Source organism: Falco punctatus, assembly GCF_963210335.1.
Source record: "Falco punctatus genome assembly, chromosome: 6".
NCBI classification, from domain to species: domain Eukaryota; kingdom Metazoa; phylum Chordata; class Aves; order Falconiformes; family Falconidae; genus Falco; species Falco punctatus.
The window spans coordinates 23,157,162-23,183,490 of NC_137585.1; the positions used below are offsets into that span (position 1 = coordinate 23,157,162).

At 40.8% G+C, this 26,329-nt stretch overlaps 1 protein-coding gene across 1 annotated transcript in view; it reads left to right on the forward strand.

Moving 5' to 3' along the window:
* The window catches only part of MICAL3 (microtubule associated monooxygenase, calponin and LIM domain containing 3), a 186,173-nt gene that overhangs the window by 129,595 nt on the left and 30,249 nt on the right, over positions 1 to 26,329 (forward strand). Inside the window, exons 27-35 of the mRNA XM_080391492.1 lie at positions 6,715 to 6,910; positions 11,703 to 11,941; positions 13,035 to 13,124; positions 16,224 to 16,361; positions 18,379 to 18,441; positions 21,620 to 21,724; positions 22,337 to 22,465; positions 22,840 to 22,931; positions 24,443 to 26,315. Of these exons, the coding sequence (XP_080247618.1) occupies positions 6,715 to 6,910; positions 11,703 to 11,941; positions 13,035 to 13,124; positions 16,224 to 16,361; positions 18,379 to 18,441; positions 21,620 to 21,724; positions 22,337 to 22,465; positions 22,840 to 22,931; positions 24,443 to 26,315 (2,925 nt within the window). The remainder of the gene's footprint in view (positions 1 to 6,714; positions 6,911 to 11,702; positions 11,942 to 13,034; positions 13,125 to 16,223; positions 16,362 to 18,378; positions 18,442 to 21,619; positions 21,725 to 22,336; positions 22,466 to 22,839; positions 22,932 to 24,442; positions 26,316 to 26,329) is intronic.

The following is a 26,329-nucleotide window of genomic DNA, read 5'->3' on the forward strand; positions in this document are numbered from 1 at the left end:
TAATACAGCTGAGTAATTGAGGCTTCCTGAGAGCTTGGGAATACACTAGGATAGTAAGAAAGAAAGTCGAAGCATTATGTCAAAATAACATTGACACTTCATGACTATTAAGTATTTATATTTGAATAAATCATTCTTGGTTCTATTTGAGCACGTGTTGTATTACCCCTTTTGGCTCTGAGGATATGCTTATCAAGTTTCAGGGGGATCCTACCAGGATATGTGCATTTCTGCAGTATGTCATGTGAGGCTGTGTGATGGGCAAGCAGTGACAAGAATTTAGCAGAGTGGCTGGGCTCTTTCCAGTGGTTTCCTGAAGACATTTCTTAAAAGCAAAGATAAATTTTGAAGGGTGGATGGATCTAGATTTAAAACTTGAAACTTCTTCCCAACCCTTAAAAAATCCGTTCCATTTAACATGCTTCTGCAGGTCAGTTTATGGTTGCCATCTACATGTTTCATGTACAAAAATTTTTAACAGTGGTTAGATACTAATTTTGGAGAGGATTAAGGAAAGTATTTCTGGCTATGTCTCAGAAGAAATCAGTTGCACTTATTTAAAGGGAATGTCTTAACTGACTTATCATTTCAATATGTGCAGCATCCAACAAGAGGCCTTGATACTAAGATATTTTTTTTGTACACACTGTGCTGAGCACAGCGAACATCTCATAGGAGGTGCTGTTGTTCAGCCTGCTCATGTAAACCCTGTAATCATTACAACTAAAATGCAACATATTTTAGTTTCTTATTTCAAAATGTTTTGGTTTGACTTAAAGTGAAGTTGGGAGGGGATTAGAGCTGGGCATTCTGTCTGGATCCTCTTTGTGGCACTGCTACTAGTCTGTTGTGAGATTGCCTTGCTGGTATTTAATCTCTGTGTCTGGACTTGTGCAATGCCTCTACAGTACTTACCTACTTGCAAAATAGGTTTGTTTTAATATGCTAATGCTTGTAAAACATTTTGAGGCCCTTGGATGAGAAGTGGAGTTGGAATACAAAGCAGCAGTTAATAGAACTGAGGTGAGTGAAGGTGAAACTTCTGGGGGAAAAATGAAACTCAATCTGACATTAACACAAATGGAAAATAAGAAGCCAAAAAATGCCGCTGGATCTCGTTTGCCACCTTCTCTGTACCTCAGTGATAACATTTGCTGAACTCCAAGCACACTTCAGAAACAGTACCCCAAAAGATATTTCTTAGAAATGAATGGCAACAGAATCTGAGGACTTTGAGAATTTCTGACTCAGGCCCCTGGATTCCAGCACTGGTGGAGAGTTCTCCTGGCTGGCTCACCAAATTGCATCACTTTTAAACTCCCACAGAAAAGTTCCCATCTTCCATACCTGTACTTTGTCATATACAATGTGCTGCTGTTTCTATAGGAGTTGTTTTATCTGGCATAGTTGCATTCTCAAACAATTGTGTGGCGATAGAAGTAATTGAAGAGTTTGGAAAAGACGAGTGTACAAACAAACAAGGTACAGTGTTTCACGTTATCATAAAAGCACAAGATCGGAGAAATCCAGAATGAAGATTTTCCTGAGAAATGTATTAATTCCTTCCCCCTTTTGCATGTGTTTCACAGTAGACTCCACTACTTGAATTTCTGTAACTCCCCAAGGCTAAAGCTGAGTCTGTGCAAAATACTGGACCCACACTTCACAAGAGATGACATGTAACTTAGCTTGCAGTCTTAACAGATTTTACTAGAAAAGGAAGTCTAGAGGTACTGCATGACTAGTAAAAATACATTCTAATGAAACAGGCAGGTGATTGCCCTTTGGGAAGAATTCATTGTTCTCAGATTCACAGTTTTCTCCTGCATTTTTAGCAAATGTTACGTCAGGGAGTAAGCTTGGCAAGATTTCATCTAGCTCATGAGAATAATGTGTAGATTTTACAGAGCAAGGTAGTACTGGGAGAAAATCGAGATGGGATCCTTTCTCAAGAGGAGTTTCTCAAACCTTCCAGTAATTGCCAGAGTTTTTGGAATAGGACACATCAATGCAGGCAAGCAGTTCAGCGTAGGAATGTTATCTCTGATCATATGATTATCTTTACAGGAGGGAGGCTGTGTCAAGGCTGAGATAAAGAAAGGACTCTGGCAGCTTTCATGCAACAGCTAAGCAGCCTGTCCTCTTAAGAAGAAACAGTTCCCTTCAGATGATCTATGTAATGTTCATGGCGCACTGACTCTTCCAAAGTAATCAGATTTTAAAACATCCTATTTTGGATGTTGTTTGTGGATTTTTAGCTGGTCAGTTGATTGCATGAGAAGCTGCTCTTGGCTTTCAGGTAGCTCCCATCTCTGGCTAGTAACGTAGCTTTTTTTCTGGCAAACACAGCCTCTTCAGCCCTGTTCCTTTCAGTTGTGACTGGTTGCTGACTTTTGGCTCAGATGCACTGACGAGGTAGAATGTCAGGTAATGGATAATGAGAGCACTCCACAGCTATCTCCCACCAGCAAGCCCCAAAACAGTCTGGGCAATACAACATAGTGATTTGAGAGGCACCTTTCCCCTCCAGAGAAACATTAGAGAATAAGCTTTAGCATCTGCAAGAACTGCACCATATGTATATGGAGGAAATAAGGGCAGGAAGGCTTCAAATTTCCTTGTCCCTGTTTACAGTTTCTTATTTGTAGCTTCAAATGAATTGGTGTGAACTTTATAGCATAATACAAATAGTTAATCATCTGATCATGTTAACGAAATGTGTACGTCACAGTTTGGTCCCTTTCCCTTCTGATATTTGATGGCTTTGTGATGCAGAAAGCTGGTTATCAGTTGCATTTCTCCTACTCCAGTGCTAAGGTCTTCGCAGGACCTTTTAGAAACAAAAACAACAGACCAAGTAGACCAAATGGTCTGTATAGAGCAAAATCCTAGCAATCCCTTGCTGCAGCTGGTAATAAGTTGAGTTTCTGTATCTCTTTTGCTGAAGTAGAGCTGTTCCTTTGCAGAGTGAAGTGGAGGGATGTGACCAATCCTGCATCTCAAATGTATGGATATATAAATTAATTAAAGTGCTGGGAATGTCCCTGAGATTTTGAGGCACAAGAGTACTTGTCAAGCTTGCAGAACGTCTTGACTTGACCACATCACACATCCTTTTGCATGAAAATTTAGGCAGATTTTCCATCTTTTCAGGTTTTTTAATTCAGTTGCATCGAGTCGCTCCCACTTAAAGCTTGCACTGTGATAGATTGGTTTGATTCTTGATGTACCAGTTATACTGGGCTTTCATGATGAGAAGGGCAGTGATGATTTGTATTTTGGAAAACATACTCGAAAGATCATATATGTTCAGGAAATGCATATAAACAGCTGTCAGCTTGATTTTCAGTCCTCTTTTGCCTTAGAGTGATTGCTGACAGTCTTTCTCCATACCCTAGATATTACAGCATTGAAACGAGCAGTCTTATTTTCTTAATACTTCATTCATGTAATTTAATTATATGAAATAATTTTATATTTCTTTTTTTGTTTTACTTTGAAAAGGCTGACAAAAAAACCTTAAGATTTAGAAAACAAGAGGAGTGAAATAATGTCAGACAGATAAGTTCTTGGTCTTCTTGTTTTCATCATTTTTTTCTGTTTGTGGGCTTTGCAGCGATGTTGAGCTTCTGCATCGGAACAAGTTAAAAACGGCTTGTGAAAGGATATTTCTGTTGAAGTAGCTGAGCCTAGCTGATGGCTCTGTTGTGTATAAAAGAGTTCCAAGTAGAAGGACTCTTGTTTTATGATGATTTTTAGTATATTCCTTCTTTGTTTTCCCTCACCTTGGTGTTCTTGCATTACCCAGAGTCCTTTCTTTTTTACTATCAGCCAGAAGTGGTGGAGCAATATTCCAGGTCAGTTCCCCTGTTACTGTGAACTCAGGCTTGGGAAATGTAACACAGATTACAAAAATAGATTTGGCTGAGGTTGTATCACCATCTAGACAGGATGAAATGAACCATGAATCCCACCTGAAAAAGCAGTCCAGTTCCACTGAACTTTGAAAATACTAACACAATGTAAGGCTTAGCAGCAGGAAATGGCAGAGACCACGATATCCCTGGAAATGCAAGGTAGTATTCCTGCCTGCCACCTGAGCAAGCTTCTGTAGTTTATACCATAAAGAAGCCCTATAGTTCAAGCCAAGGGCACAGCAGCCACTTGCCCACATCATAGAAGTGTTCGATAACACTAGAAGAAAAGAGAAAACCACTCCTGGCGGTTGTCTTTATGAGATTTTATCTTTCTGGAGAGGGGCTGGAAATTAATGCCATTAATTATGGCAAGGCCTATGTAGTTTTGTGCATAAGACTAAGATGGTACTGAGTGAGTAACTGCCCTGAAAAAAAGGCTGTTAGAAATAAACTGAGAAACTACAAAGGATGGAGAAAGAAAACAAAAACTGACTCGGAGGTCAAAAAGTGTAAGGATAAAGTAAACATTGCCAAAGCTCATGCTGGGTTAGACTTTGCAAAGGAAAGTAAAGCAAACAGCTGTATTCCTTAAGCATGTAAGTAAAAGCAAGGTAAGGGAAAGCAGAAGTGGGTCCATAGTGAAGATGGGGCTGACATAAAATGAAATTTTACATATAGTCAGTCAATGAACTGAATACTTGGTCTCCAGTTTCAATTGGGACAATGGCACTGGACATGGGAGCCAAAGAAGTCAGTGTGTGGTAAAATTTGGAAATGGAAATGAACCCAATGAAGCTGGAAGCAAAACTTAAATATTACTGTACTGTAATGAGTCAAATTAAAATTTGACCAAATAGTCTTCGTCTCAGAAGAGTGGAAGAATTGTACAATGAAATTGTGAGCTTTGTGGTAATAATTTGTGATTTAAATCAAGCTATCCTGATGTACCTTGACTGTCTAATTCAGGGTAATATTATGTGACTACTGGGTGACAGAAGTATGACTTGCAGATGAACAATTGAAAAGGAAAAAAAAAAAGTGATCTGAACAAGTACAATTAATCTAAACAGTAGATAAAACACCTTTGAAGGAATAACTAAAGACTGCTAGTCCTGCAGGTGAAGTCCTTTGACCTTATGCAGGTAAGTGGTATAAAACATTCACCAAAGACTATGCCAGACTAGCTTGACAGCTTTTGTCGACGAAGTAACTGATTACCTCCATAGGGTAAATGTAGTGCATTTGAACAGTCTGGACTTCAGTAAGGCACCTGAGGGCTGCCAGATGGAAATAATTATTGGAATTGGATAAAATAAGGGAGTAGTACATGAAGTGTCAAGTAGCTAAGACATTGACTTAAATGAGAGATTAGATGTTTTATTGAAAAAAGGAAATAATGGGGTTGGATGTCACCTACAGACCGGAGCTTCACAAAAAATGATCTGGGAACTGGTCTTTGTAATACTTTCACTAAGGTTACTGGCAAAACAAGAGGGAAAAATCTGCTAATGAAATTCATTGCTGAGGCAACATTTCAAACTCTCATCAATGCAGAGGAGGATAGGCACATCATACGCTAAGAACTGCAAAATGTCGCAGACTGTAACACTAAAAATAGAAATGTAATAGTAGAAAGTACCAGGTCATGCACTAAGAAAGTGTTGAGAATTTTGGCTACCAACAAGGTGCTTATCAGTTGAAAGCAAAGAAGGAGAAAAATCTGAATATCAGTCAGTAAATAAAAGCCACCAGTATTATGTGGCATATAAATAGGCAAGTGTGTTCTGAGTGTGTATCAGATGAAAGATTTCTGGCAGGGTTGTATGTTACGCTGATAAGGCCTCATCTGGAAAGCTGTGTTCAATTCTAATCACGCAGGTTCTGGAAAGATTAATCCGAACTGGGACAGGTGCAGAGACCTAGAGGATGATCAACGCACTGAAGAGCTTATCTCATGAGAGGAAGGCTTGGCTTGTTTAGCAAAGCAAAACAGAAGCTAGGAAAGATTGGGCTCTGTAAATAGTAAGCTGGGGAAGGGTAAACAGTGGCATGGTACTTAAGCTAAAATACTCCAATTTTAAAAGGAAACGGATGAATGCAGGTTGGAATTTAGTTCGAGTGCCACAGTATATACAGCTCCTGTATACTTTTCTCCAGCTGCCTGGTTCACATGTCCTTGCAATTTTCTGCGATTCATAGGATTTGTTCTTGCAGACATCTCACCTAGATTTTTCCCTGTGGTTTTTTTAATCACAACTCTGATGAAAAAGAAGTTAATTCAAGTCTATAAAAAGTTTTAAAACTTATTCCAAGTGGGTCTTTTTCATTCCCTCCGTCCCTCATCTTTTAGTAGTAATAATATTTTCTTGCTCCCTAGCTCTGTAGACTTAACCTTGACTGGTAACAATTTTAACACGCTGCAGGATTGCCCCATAGCATTCCTACCATTTCTCATAGAATATATCCAGTCTGCGGCCAGGCCTTCCCCAGTACTTACTACACAGAATTCATTGCAGTTGTAGTTTTCCAGCTAAAATGTCCCTATTTCCTCTCTCAACTAGGACATTTAACATTTTTTTAAGCATCTATTAGCCAAAACCAGTAAGATTCCCTTTTGCAGTCTGGCTCCCCAGCAGGTTCTGCCAGTAGTGGTGAACAGGATAATGACATAAGGTATTCTCTCGCTTTATTTACCTCCCTCTGCCTCATGCCCTTTTTCTCCCAATTGCTCAATTTTCTTAAAAATGTACAGTTCTGACTGCTGAATTTATTGTTTATTCGCTGGCTTATTCTTTAGGTTCTAATATAAATGGGCTGGAGGAGCCCAGCCTTGCTAAGCGTCTGCGTGGCACACCGGAGCGAATTGAGCTGGAGAACTACCGACTGTCGCTGCAGCGGGAAGAAGAACTGGAAGAGGTTCCTGAAGAGACGCTGGCAGAGCATAACCTGAGCAGTGTGTTGGACAAAGGAACGGAAGAGGATGTGCCCAGCAGGTTAGCACACATTGTCCATAAGCTTTTTTATAACCATCCCAACAGACTTTTGCCTACTTTTCCCTTAGCTTTTTTAACCTATTATTTACCAGGTTGCCCTTTCTAAAGTTGTTGAATGTGTTGAAAATGTTCTGCATATGTACACAGGTATTTTATCTTGTAGTTTCTATTATTCTAAATAGCTTACTGCCATTCTTAGAAGACACGTGTAGTACCATAAAACCATGAAATTCAGTCCTAAGTTGGAAAGGATGTTTTCATTTATTTTTTTTTTAATTGCATCAAAGGCAGATGACTCATTTGAGCAAACAGAACGTAGATTCAAATGGGAGGGTGTTCCAAAGTTACGTTCCCTTCTGTATGTTTTGCATTACAATTCAAAACCACTTTTGGTTTAAAGATTGAAGCTTGACACGTGTAATCCCAACCGGATGCTGATGCAATGCCTGAGAGAGATTAATTTGAAGCAATAGTTACGGTTGCTGAAAAACATGCTGTACCTTCACAAATTTGTCTTTATCTGCAGAATGATGTATAAGCACACCAGTATTCAAATATATACAGGTAGAGCTACTGGAAATAGTTGCAAGAGTCATTGAGAGAAAGCACTTGATGAAGAATGCTTGTGAACTTTGTAGTCAATCGCACACTTTTTGTAGAGTCTTAAAGTCTTAATATAGTTTCTAATTATCTACTTTTCTTTGTAGCAGTAACAACCCTTACCTTTTCAGCTCTCAGCCTGTCTAGTAGTCATCTTGAAATAAACTCAGAAAGTGTTGTTACAGGTTTCCCGAGACTTAGGTCCTGCAGACATGTTCTCTGTATGCATTACCTACAGGTATAGGACTGTATGGGAAATTACATACTACATTTATACACATTGAATTGAATTGCATTGGTGTGGTGAAGAATGCAGGAGTGAAGATGTTCATTAAAATGTTTACAGGATTAATGTATTACAGAATTATTACAGATAATTTACAGATATTACAGATAATCTGTAAATTATTACAGATAAATAACAGAATGTTAGTTATTTATCTGGTAAGCCAAGTTTGAAGATGCAACATCTAGAAAGGAGTAGCTTTTAGTAGCCTGAACTCAGCCTTGACAAAGAGTGTGTGTATATGTGGACTAATGAAGTTGTGGCTTTCATGTAAGCGCCTGGCAATTACCAATATCTTGTACAAGTGCTTTCTCTGAAACCTAAATATTACTTTTTTATTAATTTCTTAACATTAATTTCTGTCGAAGATAGTACTTTGTCATGTGGTGCTGATTGAATAATCTCAGGACTATTTGCAGAAGATGCACTCTGTTTGCTTCACTCATCCTTCCTTTAGCTCCCTGCTCGGGGCTAGGTATTACATTAACTGTGACAACATAGGCATTAATGATACTGAGGAGTTTTTAGTCCTTTATGTTTCTAGCACTAAAACAAGATTTACAAGTATGGAGAGTTATTATTCAACTTGATTTCAGTAAATCAAGATACAGTAAGCCCACTCAATAAATGGCAGAAGTCTTCCAAAGGAGAAGAGTTACTTAAAAGAAGTGGAGTTTTGGCATTTTGACGCGAAGCTGTTGATCATCTACAAGAGGTGTTTTGCAGAGTTGTGGAGTCTGAGGGCAGTACACCGTTGGGTTAGTGAGTTTGATTTCCTCTTGCAGGGTGTTACAGTTAGCTCCCTTTGTCCTACATACATCTGTATTATCTCTGTCTTTAATAGACTGAATTGTATAATTTTGCGTATGAAAAACAGTGTTTAGTGGGCAATTGACACTCTGTGATAGAGAGGAAAGAGAAAACACATCATGTTTCCTGTCAGTTTGACCTGGAAAAATTTCTGTCCCAAACACAAATACAGCAAGCAATTTACTCAGAGCATTGATAAGGCTATGCAGGCCACACATCAGAGAGAATTTTCTAGACGATGTAGCTACTGGATATCCTCTGTTCAGCTTTACACACTCCATGATGTGTCACAGAAAGACCAAAAGAATAAAAAAAAAGGGAAAAACCCTGACCATTTTTTCAGCAACAAAACAAGCCAACCAAACCCCAAAGATCATCTTCACTGTCTTGGTACAGTGCTGGAGGGTTTAGGACCCGGCAGAGGAAACAGGGAACTCTGTGTTCCCTCCCTCCATGTCTTCTGGAGTGATGGATTTGGCTTCAGGGTTCACCAAGGTGTTAGTTCTAAATCAAGCAGAGACCATGTGTTTTGGTGCGCAGCTTCCCATCATGTGCACACTTAGGAGTATGCACACTGCAGAGAAAGTTTACAGCAAACTGTATTCAAATTATATTTTCTCAAAAGAGAGTTAATCTTGTTTAAGTTTCAACCAGAAAAACAATCACGTAAGTAACCAAACCCTGACCACACAGTTTTGAGAGGCGGAAAACCCTTTAGATCCCTTATTCATCACCTTTGACTTGCAGTAACTCCCCGTGTGTTTTCTGCAGTTTTGGGACAATACCCTGTGGCCTTTCAAGGGAGTGTTGTAGTACAGCTTGTGCTGTATGGGGCTGTATGGCAAGGGAAGAGAAGAGGTTCACTTCCACAGCGTAGATTTTTGTTCCTCAGCGCTAAATCTGTGTAGGTACACCTTTATCACTGCCTATACAGTTTCTATAAAGAAACCTACTTTGGTCTTTGATCTCTGCTTTATAGAAAAAAGTTTCAGCTGTTGAATTAACACAGAGTTGCCATGCTGAAGAAATAAGAAATGCCCACTATACCAGGCCACCTCACTGCTGTCTTTCAGCTTCTCATTTCTCAGTGTTCAAAGGTCAAACAAAAAACAAGTTATAAATAAAAGCCAAAGAAGGTAAAGTGAGCTCTGTGGTAAAGAATTTAATGTCGTCAATATTACATGCGATAAGCCGGCTGGTTGAAGAGCAGCAGCTTGTCCCATTCAGCGGTCATGGCAACAGTTTAGCAGCAGTAAACCCTATTGACAGCACACGAAAACCCCAGCATGCAGCACCTGTCAGGTTTATTTCCATACCAAAGGGTGTGAAAGTTAATCAGAGAGGAGGAGAGCATCGCTTTTTATCTCTGTGACAATATCTGCATAAAGTCTTTGCAATATGCTTCAGTCTCCTGGAATATGCACCAAGGCCATGGCACGCAACAGTGTCTGTGTTCAGTATTTAGCATGTGAAGACCAGGCAACCTGTTAAAAATAAGAATTTGTTTTATGTTGTGAAAAAGTGGGTTGTAATTTGAGCAGAGTAATGTTATATATATGCAGAACAGTGAAAAGAATTTAAGAGCTTATGGACAGAAGTAGCATGACAATCAGGCATGAAAAAGGTGGTGTTTTCCTTAGTAGCTTTGCTATCAAAAATAACTGTTCAGACAAGTAGGTGAATAAAGTTATTTAAATCTGATAGGTTTGTGTAGTGTTAGACTAATTTCAAATTCTGCACCTGCATATGTTTATCTGCAATATAAAAGAAAGAGTGCTGCCATGTATCTGGTTTTTAACTGCCAGTTTGTCACATACTGTGATAAAACCTGTGTATGGGAAACAGAATTACAGCTGTACAAGTTATATTTTATAGAACTACATGAAATTTAAACTTCATTATTTTAAACTTGTCAGTTTTCTCTCATTGTCTGTATGGAATGGATTCTGCCAAAGGCTGTTAACAATGGCGATAGCTCTCATAAGGAAGCAGCAGAAGTGGAGCACTGTTTTCAGATGATTCACCCAAATTTTACCATTCAAGTACAGTTTTCTCCTTCAATCCAGATGAGTTTGCACCCTTTAAGATTTATATGGGAAGCATCCAACTTCTGCTTTACTAAATGCAGTTCTTTTAAGACAATGTTCTTTAAAGGAAAAACAAAAGAAGAGGACCTTTTCACCCCACAGATATGTTCTCTGAATGTGCTGTACTTCACATTAATTTTCCAAGGACAAATGCAACCGTTTTCCTCCTCAGTACCTCTAGGTAGTCCATCATGTAATTAAATGTCATTGTATAGGCGGTTATGTTTCTTGCCCCTGCTGCTTATATTGAGGAACTGTTAGAATTGAACAGAGGTGTGTACGAAAAAGCGCCAATGATTTAATGTTTTGCATGTTTTAGACTTTGCTGTGAGAATAATAAGCTCATTATTGTAATTATCCTTGCACTGCTTCCTGCAGTTTCTTGCCACTATGTACACTGTGTACTTAATGGGATACATATTATACTTCTGTCTGTGATGTAGAAAAGTGAGGAATTGTGTATTTGTTTGCTCCACCTCCCCTTAGTTCATACTCTGTATCCTTTGGCCTGATGGTTGTGTTGTGTGTGTGTCTTTCTGCTCCCAAAGCCTTCTGTGCTTCACCCAGCAAGTGCCAAAATCATCTTAGCTATCCAAAAAGCTAGCAGTAGCTACCATTATCAAAAGACATGACCTTCTGCATTCTGACACCGCTAAGAACTCTTGCACTGATTTATCCAAAGCAATGTGATATGAAGAAAGTAATTTCTGTGGTATTTAACTGTCACAAACTGTAACAATTAATGCTGCAACAGATATTTGAACTTTGTTTCACAGGCACTTCTCTGCTGCTTCACCTTTAAAAGAAGCAGGGCAAGGACTGTACTGCAGCCCACATGCGATGCTGTCACTAAAATGCCTATGGAATACTAAAAGCAGAAAATCTGTATTATGGTTTCCATCATACGTTTTAGGCTTGTGTGTATTGAAACAACTTGTCAGTGATCTCAGACTAACCTAGGAAACAGTAACTAATTCATTGTTTATCATTTTTTCTAAACCCTTTACAGTAGTTCAGAGTCTGAGATGGAGGAGGAAGATGAGGACGAAGATGATGAACTGCTGCTGCCTCAGCAACCCCCTTCAGACTTGGGTGGTGTGCCATGGAAAGAGGCTGTGCGTATCCATGCCCTCCTGAAGGGAAAGAGTGAAGAAGAGATTGAGGCTGAGGAAAATCATGAGATTGAGGACAAAGAAGAGGAGGAGGAGGAGGAAGATGAAGAGGAGGAAGACGAGGAGTCAAGCGAAGGTTAGATGGATTGATTTGTCCTTCCTTTCTGCTAGACAGCAGGGAAAACAGTATTTGCCATCCAAAATAAGGAAGATTTGCCTTGGAAAATCTCCCTTCTTTCATTTCTTTATTGTTTTGATTTTTGAGGGAGTTATTGTCTAAGAAAGCTTTAGGTGGATCGTTCTGGATTGCCCACAGGGCAGTTACAGCGCTAGTACCAACACAATATGCTTCCCATACACCATGCCAACATGTGCAATTCACAGCTTTGTGACACTGTATTGTTTTATTGTTGTTTTTTATTATTATTGGGAATTGGATTTGAATGTGACCTTTGTTCTTCGGCAGCAAGAGCTGGAAGCGTTATGGAGGCAACGTTGTCAGTTTTGCAGTGCCTCACTATGGGATAGTGCCCTGTAACTGTCATCAGGACATCCCAGAAGCTGCTTGTAGTGCGCTATAGTTAAAAGATGGCCTTGAGAAATCAGTGATTCCCATTATAGCTCTGAGGGATTTCTGTGGAAAATCTTAGGGAAAGACTCCTTCCCCTGTGTCTGTCTTGGTTACCGAAATGCAAAGTTTGTGCTAAGAATGACATGTTTCCAGTGTTTCACCACCATGCCAAATTTCTCACTGGTCTTGTCTTTGTCTTTTTACTCACATTTCCTTTTTGTGAAGACTAGTAGGCTCCAAAGAGCTTCTTCGTAAAGGTCTTTGGCTGCCTAATACAAGCAGAGGTCCAGTTTTTTGAGTCTTAGTGGCAGTTTTGTTGATGAGCTCAGCAGGCTGCTTGGCTACTTCTTCAGCGCAGGAGCTGTATGTCCATAACTGAAGTCTGTGGAAGTCAAGATTGCTTTTAAAGAATGGTAACGTGCATGTTGTGTGTTTAGACTGCTAAACCATGGCGTTCTTGAGAGGACGTTATTTCACGCAAGTAGTTTTTCTGTCAGGCACTTTGAAAGCAGCGGGAGTATGGGGAGTTGCTAGATTTCCAGACAGTCTCTCTCTCTGATTCTGTCCTTTCTCTTTCTCTCTTTCTCTCTCTCCATCGCTTGTGTGTGTACACGGGTGTCTGGTGTTATATATGGATGTGTGGTTCCCTCTGCTGTAGAGGGGGAGTATTGCCCTTGGGAGAGAGAGCTGCAGCAAGGCCTCTGGCTTCAACATCTCTCAAATGAAGAGGACACGGGTACATTTAAAGGTACCCGCATACCATCTGCACTTCCATTTCCCCAGAGGAGGGGTGAATGCTTTAAAGAGCAGGTCCCACATGAGAAGTCTCTGTGTTTTGTTTAATTGCTTTACCAGCTCCCTGAAAACTGATCTGGTAGCTGTTATTTTCATCTCCTGGTCCAACTGCCATGTATCAGGTCTGACATTGCCATGAGTTTTAGAAAAAAGATAAAGCTGCCAAGTACCTCGGGATATCTGGATAGCCTGGACAATTTGCTACTGTAATGTGCATGAACAGTGACCCCCATGTATTTAGGGGTTTCAGATTTATTCCATACACACAGACTAGCTGCACCTGTGCAATATCTCAGGCACATGGGACACATCAGAACTACTCCCTTTAGATTACCTGTGTCAGCAAACTTGCATTTTTTGTTGTTGTCCTTTGTGAGTGTGTGTCTGTGGGGAGAGTCTAGGGGGGAAGCTAATCAAGCTGTGGCAATCCCTCAAGATTTTTCAAACAGATGTATAATGGGCATAAAATTAATCTGACATTCCAGTCTAACTGGTTGTGTTATTTTCCATGATGCATTCTCTTGCAGTTTATTTCTGATGGTTGGTTTTTTTGAAGCACTTGGTCCTAATAGCTTGCTAATCCCTTATTCCCTCAATGTGGTTCATTAGAGCCAGAATACGTAAGAGGAAAATCCAAGTGCCTTCCTGCAGGTAAGAGGGCATATGTAGTTGTCAAACTGCATATTGCAGCTTATAGTTGTAAAAACTATAGCTTAGCTTCTGACTTTTTTTTTTTTTTTTTAAAAAAAAAAAAAAAAAGGGAAGCAGTTATAATTTTTTCCAATTTAACTCTTCTGACGGTAGGAATGAGAAGTGTTAGTAAGACAGCTGAAGAGCATAACTGAAGAAGTTCCCCCAGCTGCAGTTGCTAGTGTGCTGTAGACTTGGCTCCTAAGGAACTGATTTGTGGGTGGCTTCTCATCCTATTAAAGTTGACCCTGAGAATGTTTGCTGTTGATGAAATGCTGGTAGGTGCTACTGTGGATCTGGAGGGGAAAGCTGCCTTTCCACATGTGAGTTCAATTCATGTCCAGCTTCCTCCAAACCTTAGCGGGCAGCCCTGAGGGAAGGCTATGCCAGGTGTTGTTTGAAATTCTCAAGCATTTAGACCTCAAGGAAACGTTAGGTTTGCCTGTTAGCCAAGCCACAGTCCTTCGTGGCTGGCTGTGCTGCTGTTGATTTACTAGAAAACGTGAGAAGGTCTGATGTCCTAATCAGGACAGGCTCAGGCTTCTGTATAGAGACTTGCAGGGTAACTGAAGATGTATATGTTATGCTTGTCTAAATCCCAGAGAAATCCATTTTTAAACATGCAGATCGTGTGGGACCTGCTCTTTCTAAGCCTGAGTGACTACACACTTCTCAGCCATTGCTGGCAAACCTAAACCTTTTAACACAAAATTCTGTGCGGCAATGCAAATGCTAACTCTACTCATCTTGGGACCTGCATGCGAATGCTTTGGTACGGAGTGAGAAAAGCCCAGGTTCCTGTCCCTGCAGGATGTCCTGTAGCTCTGGTAGACCATGTGGTTGTGCTAATTGATATGAAAACTGATGAGGCAACGGAGATGTAAAACTGCTAAGTACTTGGCTAAATTGTGAATCCCACTCTGCATTTGAGTTTGTGCGTCTGACCCATTTTCCCCTTTATTAACCAGCTGGTGATTCTGTCCTTCCTGCAGATCCTTCTCCTGTTTCTTCTGCAGTTTTAGTGCCAAATCTCACACATAGTCATTCATGAAATGGAAATCCCAAACACTTTGTTGTGTCTGGGGAAAACATGACCAGGAGAGAGGAACTTCGTTAAAACAAGACAGCAGGAAGTAATGAGTGCAACCTCTAAATGCCGCTGATGTTTCTTACTTCCTTCAAACACTAGAGCACCGTATGAAAATCTAACTGCTTGTGAGGTTATAAACTGCTGAAACAGTGGTTTGCCCCACACAGTGGTAATGCAGCTTTTGTGAAAGTTGACTCTTGAAAGTAAGTGGGTATTTTCCTTTCAGGATGAGTCATTTGCTTTTGAAGACCACTCCTGCAGATGCTGAACACCTGTCCCCGTACAATGAGTTATTTTATTATGGGTAAAAAAACCCTGAGCTATAGTCCCATAGCAGATAGCAATAGAGACCAGGGTCTATGAATATAATACTCACCATGGTAGATGCTTCCAAGGTGTGTATTCTGCAGCAGTGAAACAAGTTGCTTATCAGTTGCTTTAGGTGCCCATTGTTCCCTTTCACACACCATAAGTAGCAGAGCTTTGTGTAGGGAGGTAATTGAGGAGTAATGCAATTTCTTTTAAAGAAATTCATTTGTGTGACAGGAAGTCCCTTCTGGGGAGGTGGAGGCCTGTTAAGTCACGGTGAAAGTATGGTATTCTTCAGAAAAAAAATCTACCCTTTGAACAAGTCAGTACAAAAGAGTAGGACTGAACAAAGTAGTGTTTTAAGTGCTAAAGTAAGTTGTGTGCCCATCTGTGCATACCCACATGTGAAACTCTGAGATCCATCGCATAATTTAATTCACAAAGAGATATGTACCCAACATAGAAAGGAGTGCTTAACCCAATAGTAGGGAATGAAAGACCTTTTGGTGCATCAAACTACAATGCAGATTGTCCCTTGCCTTTAACAGCAAGATGTCTTTGGCAATAATCGTCATGAATAGGCTGAAGGAACTGGAAATATTTGCATACCACATATTCTTGGACACCCAGAGAATATCTTTCATTTCAGCGAAGCTGCTTGCAATAGAGATGTAATCTACAGTGATGTTTTTAATAGCATCTCTTTGTCTTTGGAATGGCATTATTCAGCTTTGATGGGAAGTATGAGGAGTGCTGTATTGGTGTATGCGTGCACACACAATACTAAGCTTTTTCTGTCTGTCTTGCAAACTGATGTTAGCCAGTAATATTTTATTTTCTTCTTTTCTTATTTCCTTTCCTATGATGTGTTACCTTTCCTTTCCAACTGTTCTCCCATCTTTTCCTCCCTATCCTTCATACACCCTGCCTACAACCTCGTATGCCATGCCCTCCTCCTGCTAGCTGGAAACCTTAGACTGCAGCAGATTGTAAATCCCGTTGATCCTCTGGAGATCCTGGCAGATGTGCACTGGACACACATCCGTGAAAAAGAGGAGGAGGAAAAAATGGTGCCAACCTCAAAGTCCTCCACCTCCAGAGGTAATCTCCCCCAAGCCCCACACCATCAATTGCTGGATCACAGTTGCAGCTATTTAACTCTGTTGCTGCTGCACCCTTCAAGAGCAGTGTACTTCGGCAGGGGCAGCAGTGACTGAAAGGAACTGTTTTCAAATTACACTTTGTTAACTATTTTGCTTTTCAGGTCAGCATCTACTTAAAATGACTGCTTTCTCAGCTCTGTGGTAGTTCGACTTCTGGCCCATTTGCCTGCCTGCTCTGACTCTATAGCATTTTTCCTCACTGCACACATGACTTGACAGTGTTGGCAATCAGCCCTCTGTAACTGAATTTAGCGATAGTAATGGAAGCTGTGATGTGCTCTTGTGGCAGTGAGGACTCTGCACTCTTTATGGGAAGCCAAAGGGCTACGTTGTGTAGCTACTACAGCAAAGATTGAACAGGGTCAGCTTCTGTATTGAGCATATTTCTCTGCTGCTGCTTTTCGAAGTGTAGAGCTGCATCTGGTATTAGCAGCGAAGGATGGGGTTCAAAGGGCTTGCAAATCTGATCAGTGGTGGGTTTGACTCCCTGTTTTGAAGATTTGACAGTATTACCTGTTTTTTAAAGTGAGGTGTGACCTTTGTGAATTGCCAGTTACTTAAAGGAAAACTCCAGAGGGGGGAAATGCCGATGGTCTAGCTCTCTTGTAAGCACCTTCTAGAGTCGCTGCTGACCTATTCTAGGCTATATTACAGTGTGTCTTGAGGTAAGTATGTCATAGGTGCTTTACCTGTGCAGAAGCCTGGGCTTAGTAAAAGTTAATCATGCAGTTAATGAGTAGTGGCCTTCTCTCAAGAGTCTCTAACCATTGCGCCAGAATTGCAGAGGGAGTAAGTGTGCTGTGGGAAGGGGTGTCTTTTACAGCAAATGTGAAATTAAGTTAATGACTGATCCCTAAAAAAAGCTTAGGGCTTTACCTCATGTTGCTTTATCATACTCCATTCCAGATAATTGTCTTTTCCTTGTAGTTCTAGATGTTTGATTTTTTTTTTTTAAATTCTGTTCCAACTTGATGCACAGTTCCAGATCAGTTTTGCTATCCTTATAATTGCAGTTAGTAGAATACATTGGAGTTTTCTGGTGTGCCATCTGCTCCCTACAAATAAGAGATGTGTGTTTCCTTCCCACTGCAACCACAGAAGTAGGCTGTGTTCTTTTAACTTGTATTTTGTAATTCCTGCTTTTCCATAGTGTATTGGTACAGCTGTCAGCAAAAAATGATCCTTCCAAAATTGACTTTGTGGTCTTTCCATCTTCCTTTGGAAAGGCGGGCAGTATTTCCTTTCAGTCCTCTAGAACTGGGGCAAACTAGGGCAATCCTGAACAATTGATTAGCTGTTTCAGTTACTTTGTCATACAATACAGTTGTGTGCAGACATATCAGCATTTTTTTTTTTTTGAAGGATGGCTGCCAATAAGTACTTGTGGATACAATGTAAATTTTTTAACCTGAGTTCAACAGACAAATTTGTTCCTGGCTGAAACGTATTCTGCGATACGGGGTGTTTGGAGAGCCCGTGAGTGTTGATAGGGTTGGATGTGGAAGCCTGGGATAGCGTTGATGGTACGCAGAAGACCCTCTCATTCTGCTTTGGGCACTCTTAATCCGCTGACATTCGTACCCAGGCAGCACAGGTTCTGGGATGCCTGTTACAACCGCCCCTCTCTCACTGCTCAGCTCTTTCATCTCTTAGTTTCTCTCCTCTGCAGAGTGTCAAGTGGAGCATGGCAGTGCCAACCTGCTAGTCAGATGCAGTGTTTTTCTCACTGTGCTGTCCATATTTCCTCTAACCTTACAGATCCTCAGGGAAGATTAGGCCCCGGAGATTCATGTTATCTTGATTTAAATCCCAAGCCTGGAATACCGTGTTTAACATCTCATAGGTTTTATTCCTGTATTTGCTACTGAAAATTTTCCCTTTGTCACTCTTCTGTTTTAGACACTTACTGATGGTCTAATTTTTATTTCTTACAATTTATTGTTTTTTAAATTCAGCATCCGACCTTCCCTCCGTACGCCATGAGGCGGTACAGGCGTGGCTGGAGACAGTCCCTGGAGGTAGTTTGGTGACGTTCTATGTATTCCAATGCACAATAACCCTGCCCGTCTCTTTTCCATGCCTTCAGCAGCTGAGCTGGTACTTTAACCCTGGAACTTACAGCCCTGTCGCTACTGCATGACTGGACGTGGAGGGAGGGAGGAAGGGGGAGTGTGCATGCACGCCTGGCGCAGACAGTCCTATTCTTGCATGAACTCGACATTTGTTGTAACCCTTCTGAAGGCAGGCCAAACAGAGAGGTTGTCTTGGGTGTCATAAAGTAGAAGGAGGAATCTAGCTAGAGTGCTTCAGTTTGCTTTGTAAACTGAAGGCTTGACCAGTTATTATTCTCCTTGCTCCTTGAGAAAAAGAACATGGGGCTTTCTTGCAGTTGAAAGATTAAGTGACAGAGAGTGCTTAAAGCAATTGCAGTTCTCTGTAGCAACTGTAAACTAGTTACCTGGTGAAGAAAACATGAGAGAAGAATGAGGTTGAATCTTTAGGAATAGAGATGGCTTTGCGTCTCCTTTGGCTTGGGGTTCATGTTATTTGGGGAAGCCTCAGGAAAGCTGAAGGATGTACGGGTGTAGAGCTCAGCTGCCTTTTTAATGTGGTTCTTTTAACTCTATTACAAAACCGATGAGCATGAAGATGCTGGGATTAGAGTAAGGGAGTAAATTTGTGTAAAGTGGTGAAGGTATCTAAATCAATGGAACAGCAGTATTTTGTGGCTAGGTAGTTGACCTACAGCTAAGTTGCTTTGGCGCATCAGAATAGCTAGCTTGCCTATAGAAATTTGCTTCTGCTGCTGCTTTGGCAAGGCAGCAGTGTTTACAAGATGTCTGCACACAATGCAGTCTGCTCACGGTGCTAGCTGATGTGAGCCAAGTGCTGATCCCAGTTTCTGGCTGCCATAGTGTGTAGCTTCCGAGTTATTGTGTGACAGCTTTTGGCCTCTTGCTCCTTACTCTAACTGCATATACGTATATGCACAGTATATGTATAATATAACCAGCCACCTGCAAGCTCTCCATGTCCCTCAAAATGGGATCCACCCCTTGCACCAAGTTACTACTTCTGTATGCACCCGTAACCTTCTGTCGAGTTTTGTGTACCAACCTATTTAAGAACTGATTCTCTCCTCTCTCTCCAACACTCCCTATGTGTGTTACATGAGTTCCTGATTTCTGGATCAGAAGACACACATACACAGTGGTATCAGATATTCCAAACATCAATCAGAGTTACATTTTGACTTGTTTTGATTAAGATTGCTCACATTTTCTGCTACTATAAAACCATCCCATGACGTTTTTATTTCCAAGATAAAATAAGCTACTACATACCTAAGTAACAATCAGTATGGGACACAGTTTGGTTTTGTTCAGTACATGTGAAATGCCCCTGTGGGCAGTGCAACCTTTGCCATATGATTCAGTCTCCTACGCTTGATGTTATAAGATTCTGGATTTTGTAAGCCTCTGGCATAAGGGAATAGGCTGGTGTTTTATCACACGTAAATGTAACTGCCTTTTCACAATAGTTGAGAGGGAATAAACTAGCCTATATGTTTGTCTGTTTTGATACTACAGAGGGGAAAAGCATGGAAAAAGAGAAATTCTGAGGTTGAAGGAAGGAGACAAACCACCCACTGAAGGCTGTGTTCTGAAATAAGCAAAAACCTGTATTAAAGAAAGAGGAGAGTCTGCAAGACCTCCATTTTAAGGGAGGGATGGTTTGTTTTCAAGATTGTCTAAATTAGCAATGCTGGCATATCAAAGGTCCAAAAGCCACATCATCACTAGTAAACTAAAAGAATCAGGGCCTGCTCCCTGGTTCAGGAGAAAGCTGGCACAGCATGGTTGACTCCCATAAGGCTAAACTTTATTGCCACCCGGAATCGGGGGGCTGCATCTGGACTGCCTGTTGGAAACGGCTTCTAGCCCTACCATGGGAACTAACTGCTGGGAGCCGTGCAAGGAGCCCTCCTGAAGATAACGATATGGCACTATATGCATTCAGGTTTAGAGACTTGCACAGCTTAGTTTACCTGGTGCAACCGAAGGTTATAAATATACCTGTTATTGTTATAGGACCATATCCCATGTGTATAATTAGCAAGCATTGTGCATAATAATGCATGCTGACTGTGTCCGCATTTGCAGTAGGATATACAACAGAGTTAAATGTCTACATGTTGTTGAACATGATGCTAACCTGCTGCACAAATTTTAAAATGTAGTTGACTGACTACTGTGGGAAAAACCCTGGAAGTGCTCGCTTCCTTTTTTATAAAGTATGTTTTATGAAAATGCTTAACAACAACAACAAAAATGCCATAGCACTAAGGGCAGGACAAGGTGTCATAAGATTTAGGTTTTTCAAAAAAGTATCATATAATAATGAAATGTAGACCCTACAGTTGGGTCTTGTCTCTCCTCCTGTAATTAAATCTTGTCACAAGTAGTGATGTCAGATGCCCTTGTCAGAGTTATGAATTCAAGAATCTTTATTTGGTCCAGCAAATCAAATTATAGTCTGTAACAGAAAAGAAAGTTTTGAATATATATTTTTATTTACTTAAAAATATCTCAATTAATTTGTGCCCTAGTTACTTGTACAGCATGTCAGGTCTCTTAGATCCTTTTACCAAAGACTGCTGTAGCTTCCCAGAGTTAAACAGTTTCCAAATGTAATAATGATCAATTCCAGAGCTAGGCTGTCTCTCTGACTTACGCACTCAAAAGCCTTTTTCAGTTTCAAGATGAACAGTTGTGGTACATTGTAAGATTTCAGTTTTGACCTAATACATACAGCTATAAAGTAATGGTAACTGTTACGGTGTGGCAAAGAAAAAAAAAAAATCTTCCTGGAAGAAGAGTAAACTGTATTTTGGTTTGATTTCCTCCCAGGTCACTTGTTTAATTTTTCACAAGGCCTGTTGCTCAGAAAAGCCCTGGCTGCTTTCACTGCAAATGCCTTGGAGACTCCACAAGGGCAGGCATTCCTTGATTCACTGGAGTCTGATAGTATCATTTTACTATAGATGTCTTTCCAGGTGACACATTTCAGGATTTCTTGTTTTGTAATTAATAAATACCTCCACTATAAACTGTTGGTACAGTTCAATGCAGAAACTTTTCACTGTATAGTGTTGGGTTTTTTTCTTTTTTTTCTCAATATTTGAATATGTTCTAGCTCCATGTGAGGATAATGATGGGGAGGACGAGCTGGGCACAGAGCCTGCAGACACAGAAGGGCAGGCAGGTGAAGAGGGAGACACGGGTGCAGAGCTGGATGACGGTAGGGTACCACTGTGTATCATTTAAACCTGTTATATCAATAGCATTGTATTAGTAGAAAATGTTTTGTGTGAGGGTACTTAAACTTGGTCTTACTTTTAGTGATGTAGGAGTTTGTTTCAAATAGTTAAGAGGGAGCCCAGAGTGAAGGACAAAAAGATACAGAACCACCTCAATGCCATTTCTCTTGTCCTCTTACCATCTTCTAACTAGAGGTCTTCATCTTGTGTCTGTATTCAAAACTAATCCTGCTGAATAGCAGAAATAGAAGTAAATTTGTGACAAGTTCACAATATTATGCCATAAATCTTGCCTTGCTAGTGTAGAATGAACTGCATATGGGAGAAAACAATGGAAAATTTCCAGAAAACTGGTAAGGTACGACTTCAATTACTAATTGAATAGTTCATCATTTACTGCTTAGGAATAAAAAAAAAAAAAAAAAAAAAAGAGTGAATCGTTTAGATGTTCAGGTTATGAGGTTATGAAAGTGATTAGCACCATGTGAATAGGAAGAAAGGATTATGAAAGGTTTTTAAATAATAAACAGATGTCCTGATGGACTCATATCTAAGATCTCTTGGATTTTTTCCCTCACCTCATCCGTGATCAGATGACATCCCATCTGATGCAGAAGCGGAATTTCGTTTACATCAAAGTGGCATAGAAGAGCCAGAACTAAAAGTCTCTGAAGATGAAGATGATGAAGGAGCAGAAGGTGCTTCTTGCAGTGTGACAGAAGGTAATAGCTTTCCCATCAGTGTTTGAGTGATTGTAATTGCATTTGAGATAGTCTATACATTTATGAGAGTTAAGAGAAGACAGTCTTGGATTTGAACCATCTTACTACTGTCAGTGGCAAGGTATGTGTTGCATTAACATTTTGAGAAGTATGTTCTGAATCTATTAATTACCGCTTCCCAAAGCATGAGAACCCGTCTAACTGCTTTTTCTTGTACCATTTTGGACATTTAAAAATTTCTGTCTGTGTTCCAGATGTCCAATCTAGAATTCGTAACAAGTTGAGAAATCTGTTACTACTTGCTGTGTGTAACATTAAAAAAAGATAATATTAGCAGTCTCATGTGTGTTTGGAAACATTTTTGCTTTTCCTAGATCCATGCAAGCCATCCATCCCTATCCAGTCATCTAGTGACAGTGTTCTTCCTCTGTCTCCAGTTGATAGCCCCAAAGCAAAACAAGCAGAGGTAAGAAAGGGAATCTTTGAAGTTTTCTACTTCCTACCTGTAGTTAAATGGAACAATTTGTTGGATAAACTAACAAGGACTGACAGCAGTGGGCTTCCCTCCTTTCTTGTCTCTAATTTGTGTTGATCTTGAAATCTGACTTAATTTAGACTTAAAAAATAATGTGCTATCTTTCTTTCCTATCTTCAGAGTGTAGTGGCTCTGTCAAAGTCACACAAATTCCCATCACAAAGCCCCAAAAAGAGTTACACCGGGTATTTTAATTTCAATGTGCAGTTAACAACATACATAAGTGTATGAGAGGAGCCATAAGCAAGGTGTTTCCTGTTTATCCTGGTTTGGCCCTTCTTTTCTGTACCAGAAGCACATTCTGTGCAGTTGCAATTCAAAATTCTATTTGTATTTCTTAGTAGTAACCAAAGCAGTGCTTATTTATTCCAGAGTAACAACATAGTTCACCTTAAGGAAGCGAGACATGTCAATGATGTACTGCCGTGTTGTCGCTTCTGGAGTCAGCATGGAGGTGTGCTGTGGTGTTTCCAGCTACTGGTGTGTCAGAGCAGGAAGTACATGACCCTTAAAATGTTCAAGTCAAATTTTTCCCTCCCAAGTATTTGTTTTTAAGGAATTTCTAGGAGATTAGACTTTATCCTAGAGAGTTTAGTCATAAACCAGTTTACTTTCACAATGGACACACTATGGGATAGGGCTGGTTTGCTGAAACCAGTTGCTGACAACATTCACTTCCTATTAAAATCAAGGAGGTTTTTTTCAGGACCATTTAACGGTTCTGTTAGACGTAGTTACTATTTATATCAGGACAGTGCCTAAATGCAGTACTGAAGACCTGGGTGTTTAACGTGTGTCATACAAGCACACAGATAGAGAGGTTCATGCTCTAATGGTCACGTGTCAAACCAAACTGTCTGCATTCAAAAGAAAGCTGGTGCAAAAGATGCCATTGGAGAATTGTGCTACTGAGTAATATGGCAGTCCGGATGTTGATGAAAACCAAGACCTCTCAGACCATTAAGGGGCAAGGGAATTGCAGCCTAATTTACTTTTAACAGAGGATGCACCCCTTGCTTTAAGAAGATATGACAGCGGATGCTAGCCAGCAGAAAGTGCTATATTGGTGAGAGTTGGAGAGACTTACATCAAATCTGTCTGAGATAAGGAACCACCACAATACGCAGAGCTAGAGGTTTGGAGGGAAAGCAGGAAAAGATAGAAACAGATTTCTGGACTTTAGTCATTTTTCTTCCAAAAATTAAATTTGCTTTGTTGTCATCTACAAAGGATGGTTTTTACAATGGGGCAGAAAAATGAATTATACCTAATGAGAAATCCTAAGTGATGTTCCAGGCCCGTGAATGGGATGCCACGTGTGGGTTTTTTCATATTTTGATACTTAGATGGTTGCCCTACTGCTGACTTTGTTAAAAGAGAAGAAAAAATGGAATAGTATTCTAATGCGCCCAGTTAATATTTCCCTTTTTCAATTTTTGTAGGATATAAAAGTTCCCCTGGCTGAAGTACCCCGTGCAATAAAATCTCCAGAGGCACGCTTTTTTCCGGAGCCTTTCCTCCTTGAAGAAGGACCAAAGGATGAAATTCCCAAAGACAGGAAAGTTAAGAGCCCTTTGGTGCCACCATCTCCAGTGTTATCCCAGCCAGTTGCATCACCAGAAGCCATTGCACCTACACCGCTAGCAGAGTCTCAACCAGCAGCACCAACGCTGGCTTCGTCCCCAACATCTGCTCAAATGCCTATCTGCTCCCAGCCTTTGCCTTCTGCGGAAACATCCATTCCATCCCCAGTGGAGCCTCCAGTATGTTTCCAACCTGTTCCAGCCTTAGCGTCAACTCCTTTAGCCAAACTAGTCCTTAGGGGCCAGGATAGTGAGGTGGAAAAACTGGGGAGCCCTACTACTGCAGAAGAAGCCCTAAAACGGAGTAACCTTGTAGAAGAGTTCTGGATGAAGAGTGCTGAAATCCGGAGGAGCTTAGGGCTCACCCCAGTAGACAGAAACAAACGCTCAGAGACAAACTTTACTGTATCTGCTCTTGAGACAGCTCCTCTGAAGACTTTTAATAATGAGAATATTTCAGGGGATGAAAGGATCCATCTTGTGAAACCCCAGCCTGCCCCAAGAAGACATGGACTGTCCAAGTTAGAAAACGAGCAGATTTCTCTGCTCACTCCAAAATCTCCATCAGAAAAAGAGCTAAAGAGTTCCAATGAAGTAAGGAGAGATGTATCCAGCAGTTCTGGACTTGGCCTTCAGGAGAGCTCGTCCAACATGAGAACTATGGCTAGCCAGAGCTTCAACACTTCTGATTCTACCATGCTCACTCCTCCATCAAGTCCGCCACCACCACCTCCTCAGGATGAAGAACCAGCCACTTTGCGCAGAAAGAGGCATCAAGCAGTCTGGCAGAATGAGGTTGAAGTCAGATCACCTCCAACACCAGCATCAACACCTCCTGCTCCCACACGCCATGAGCCGACCTCTTCTGCCAAAGAGTCAGCCCGTTCCAAAAAAGACGATGTGCGGAAGTCTTTTGCAGAGAGTGTGGATGAGATTCCATTTGCTGATGATGTAGAAGACACATATGATGACAGGACAGAGGACTCAAGCCTTCATGAGAAGTTCTTTACACCTCCCACCAGTAGGCCAAGGCCAGAGAAACCATTTCTTTTGCCCTTGGTCAAAGAAAATGGTGGCCCACCCTCAATGGAAGGAGGGGTTAACCAAAAGAAGAGAGTGTTGCCTGAAATTTCTGCAGAGGCCAAGGAGCTTGCTGAAGAAAGAATGAGAGCCAGAGAGAAGTCTGTCAAGAGCCAAGCACTGCGTGATGCCATGGCTAAACAGTTGTGTAAGATGAAAGATATGGAGATGGCGGCTGCTGCTGCTGGGGCCACAAGGGCACGAAAGGCATCTTCTATGCCCTTGAAGACCAAAGAGTTGTTTTATGACTCTCCAAAGCATCTAGCCTTGAAAATCACAGAGGGACCCACACAAAAGGATGATGCTGCTAGTGAGAAGTTCTCCACTCCTGCTGCTGATATGGCTGGACCTGAAGGGTCTGTCACCTCTTCAGAAGGCTCCAGTGGGAAAAGCAAGAAAAGAACTTCTCTTTTCTCCCCTCGTAAGAACAAAAAGGAGAAGAAATCCAAAAATGACAGCAGGCTTTCTGACAAATCTAGTGGTGGGACAGAGGAAGCAACGAAGCCTAGGTCGTTATGGAAGTCTGTTTTCTCTGGGTATAAGAAAGACAAGAAGAAAAAGGCTGATGACAAATCCTGCCCAAGTACTCCCTCAAGTAGTGCCACTGTGGATTCTGGCAAGCACAAAGCTTCTCCATTGATCACAGCTGCAGGTATAACAGAAACG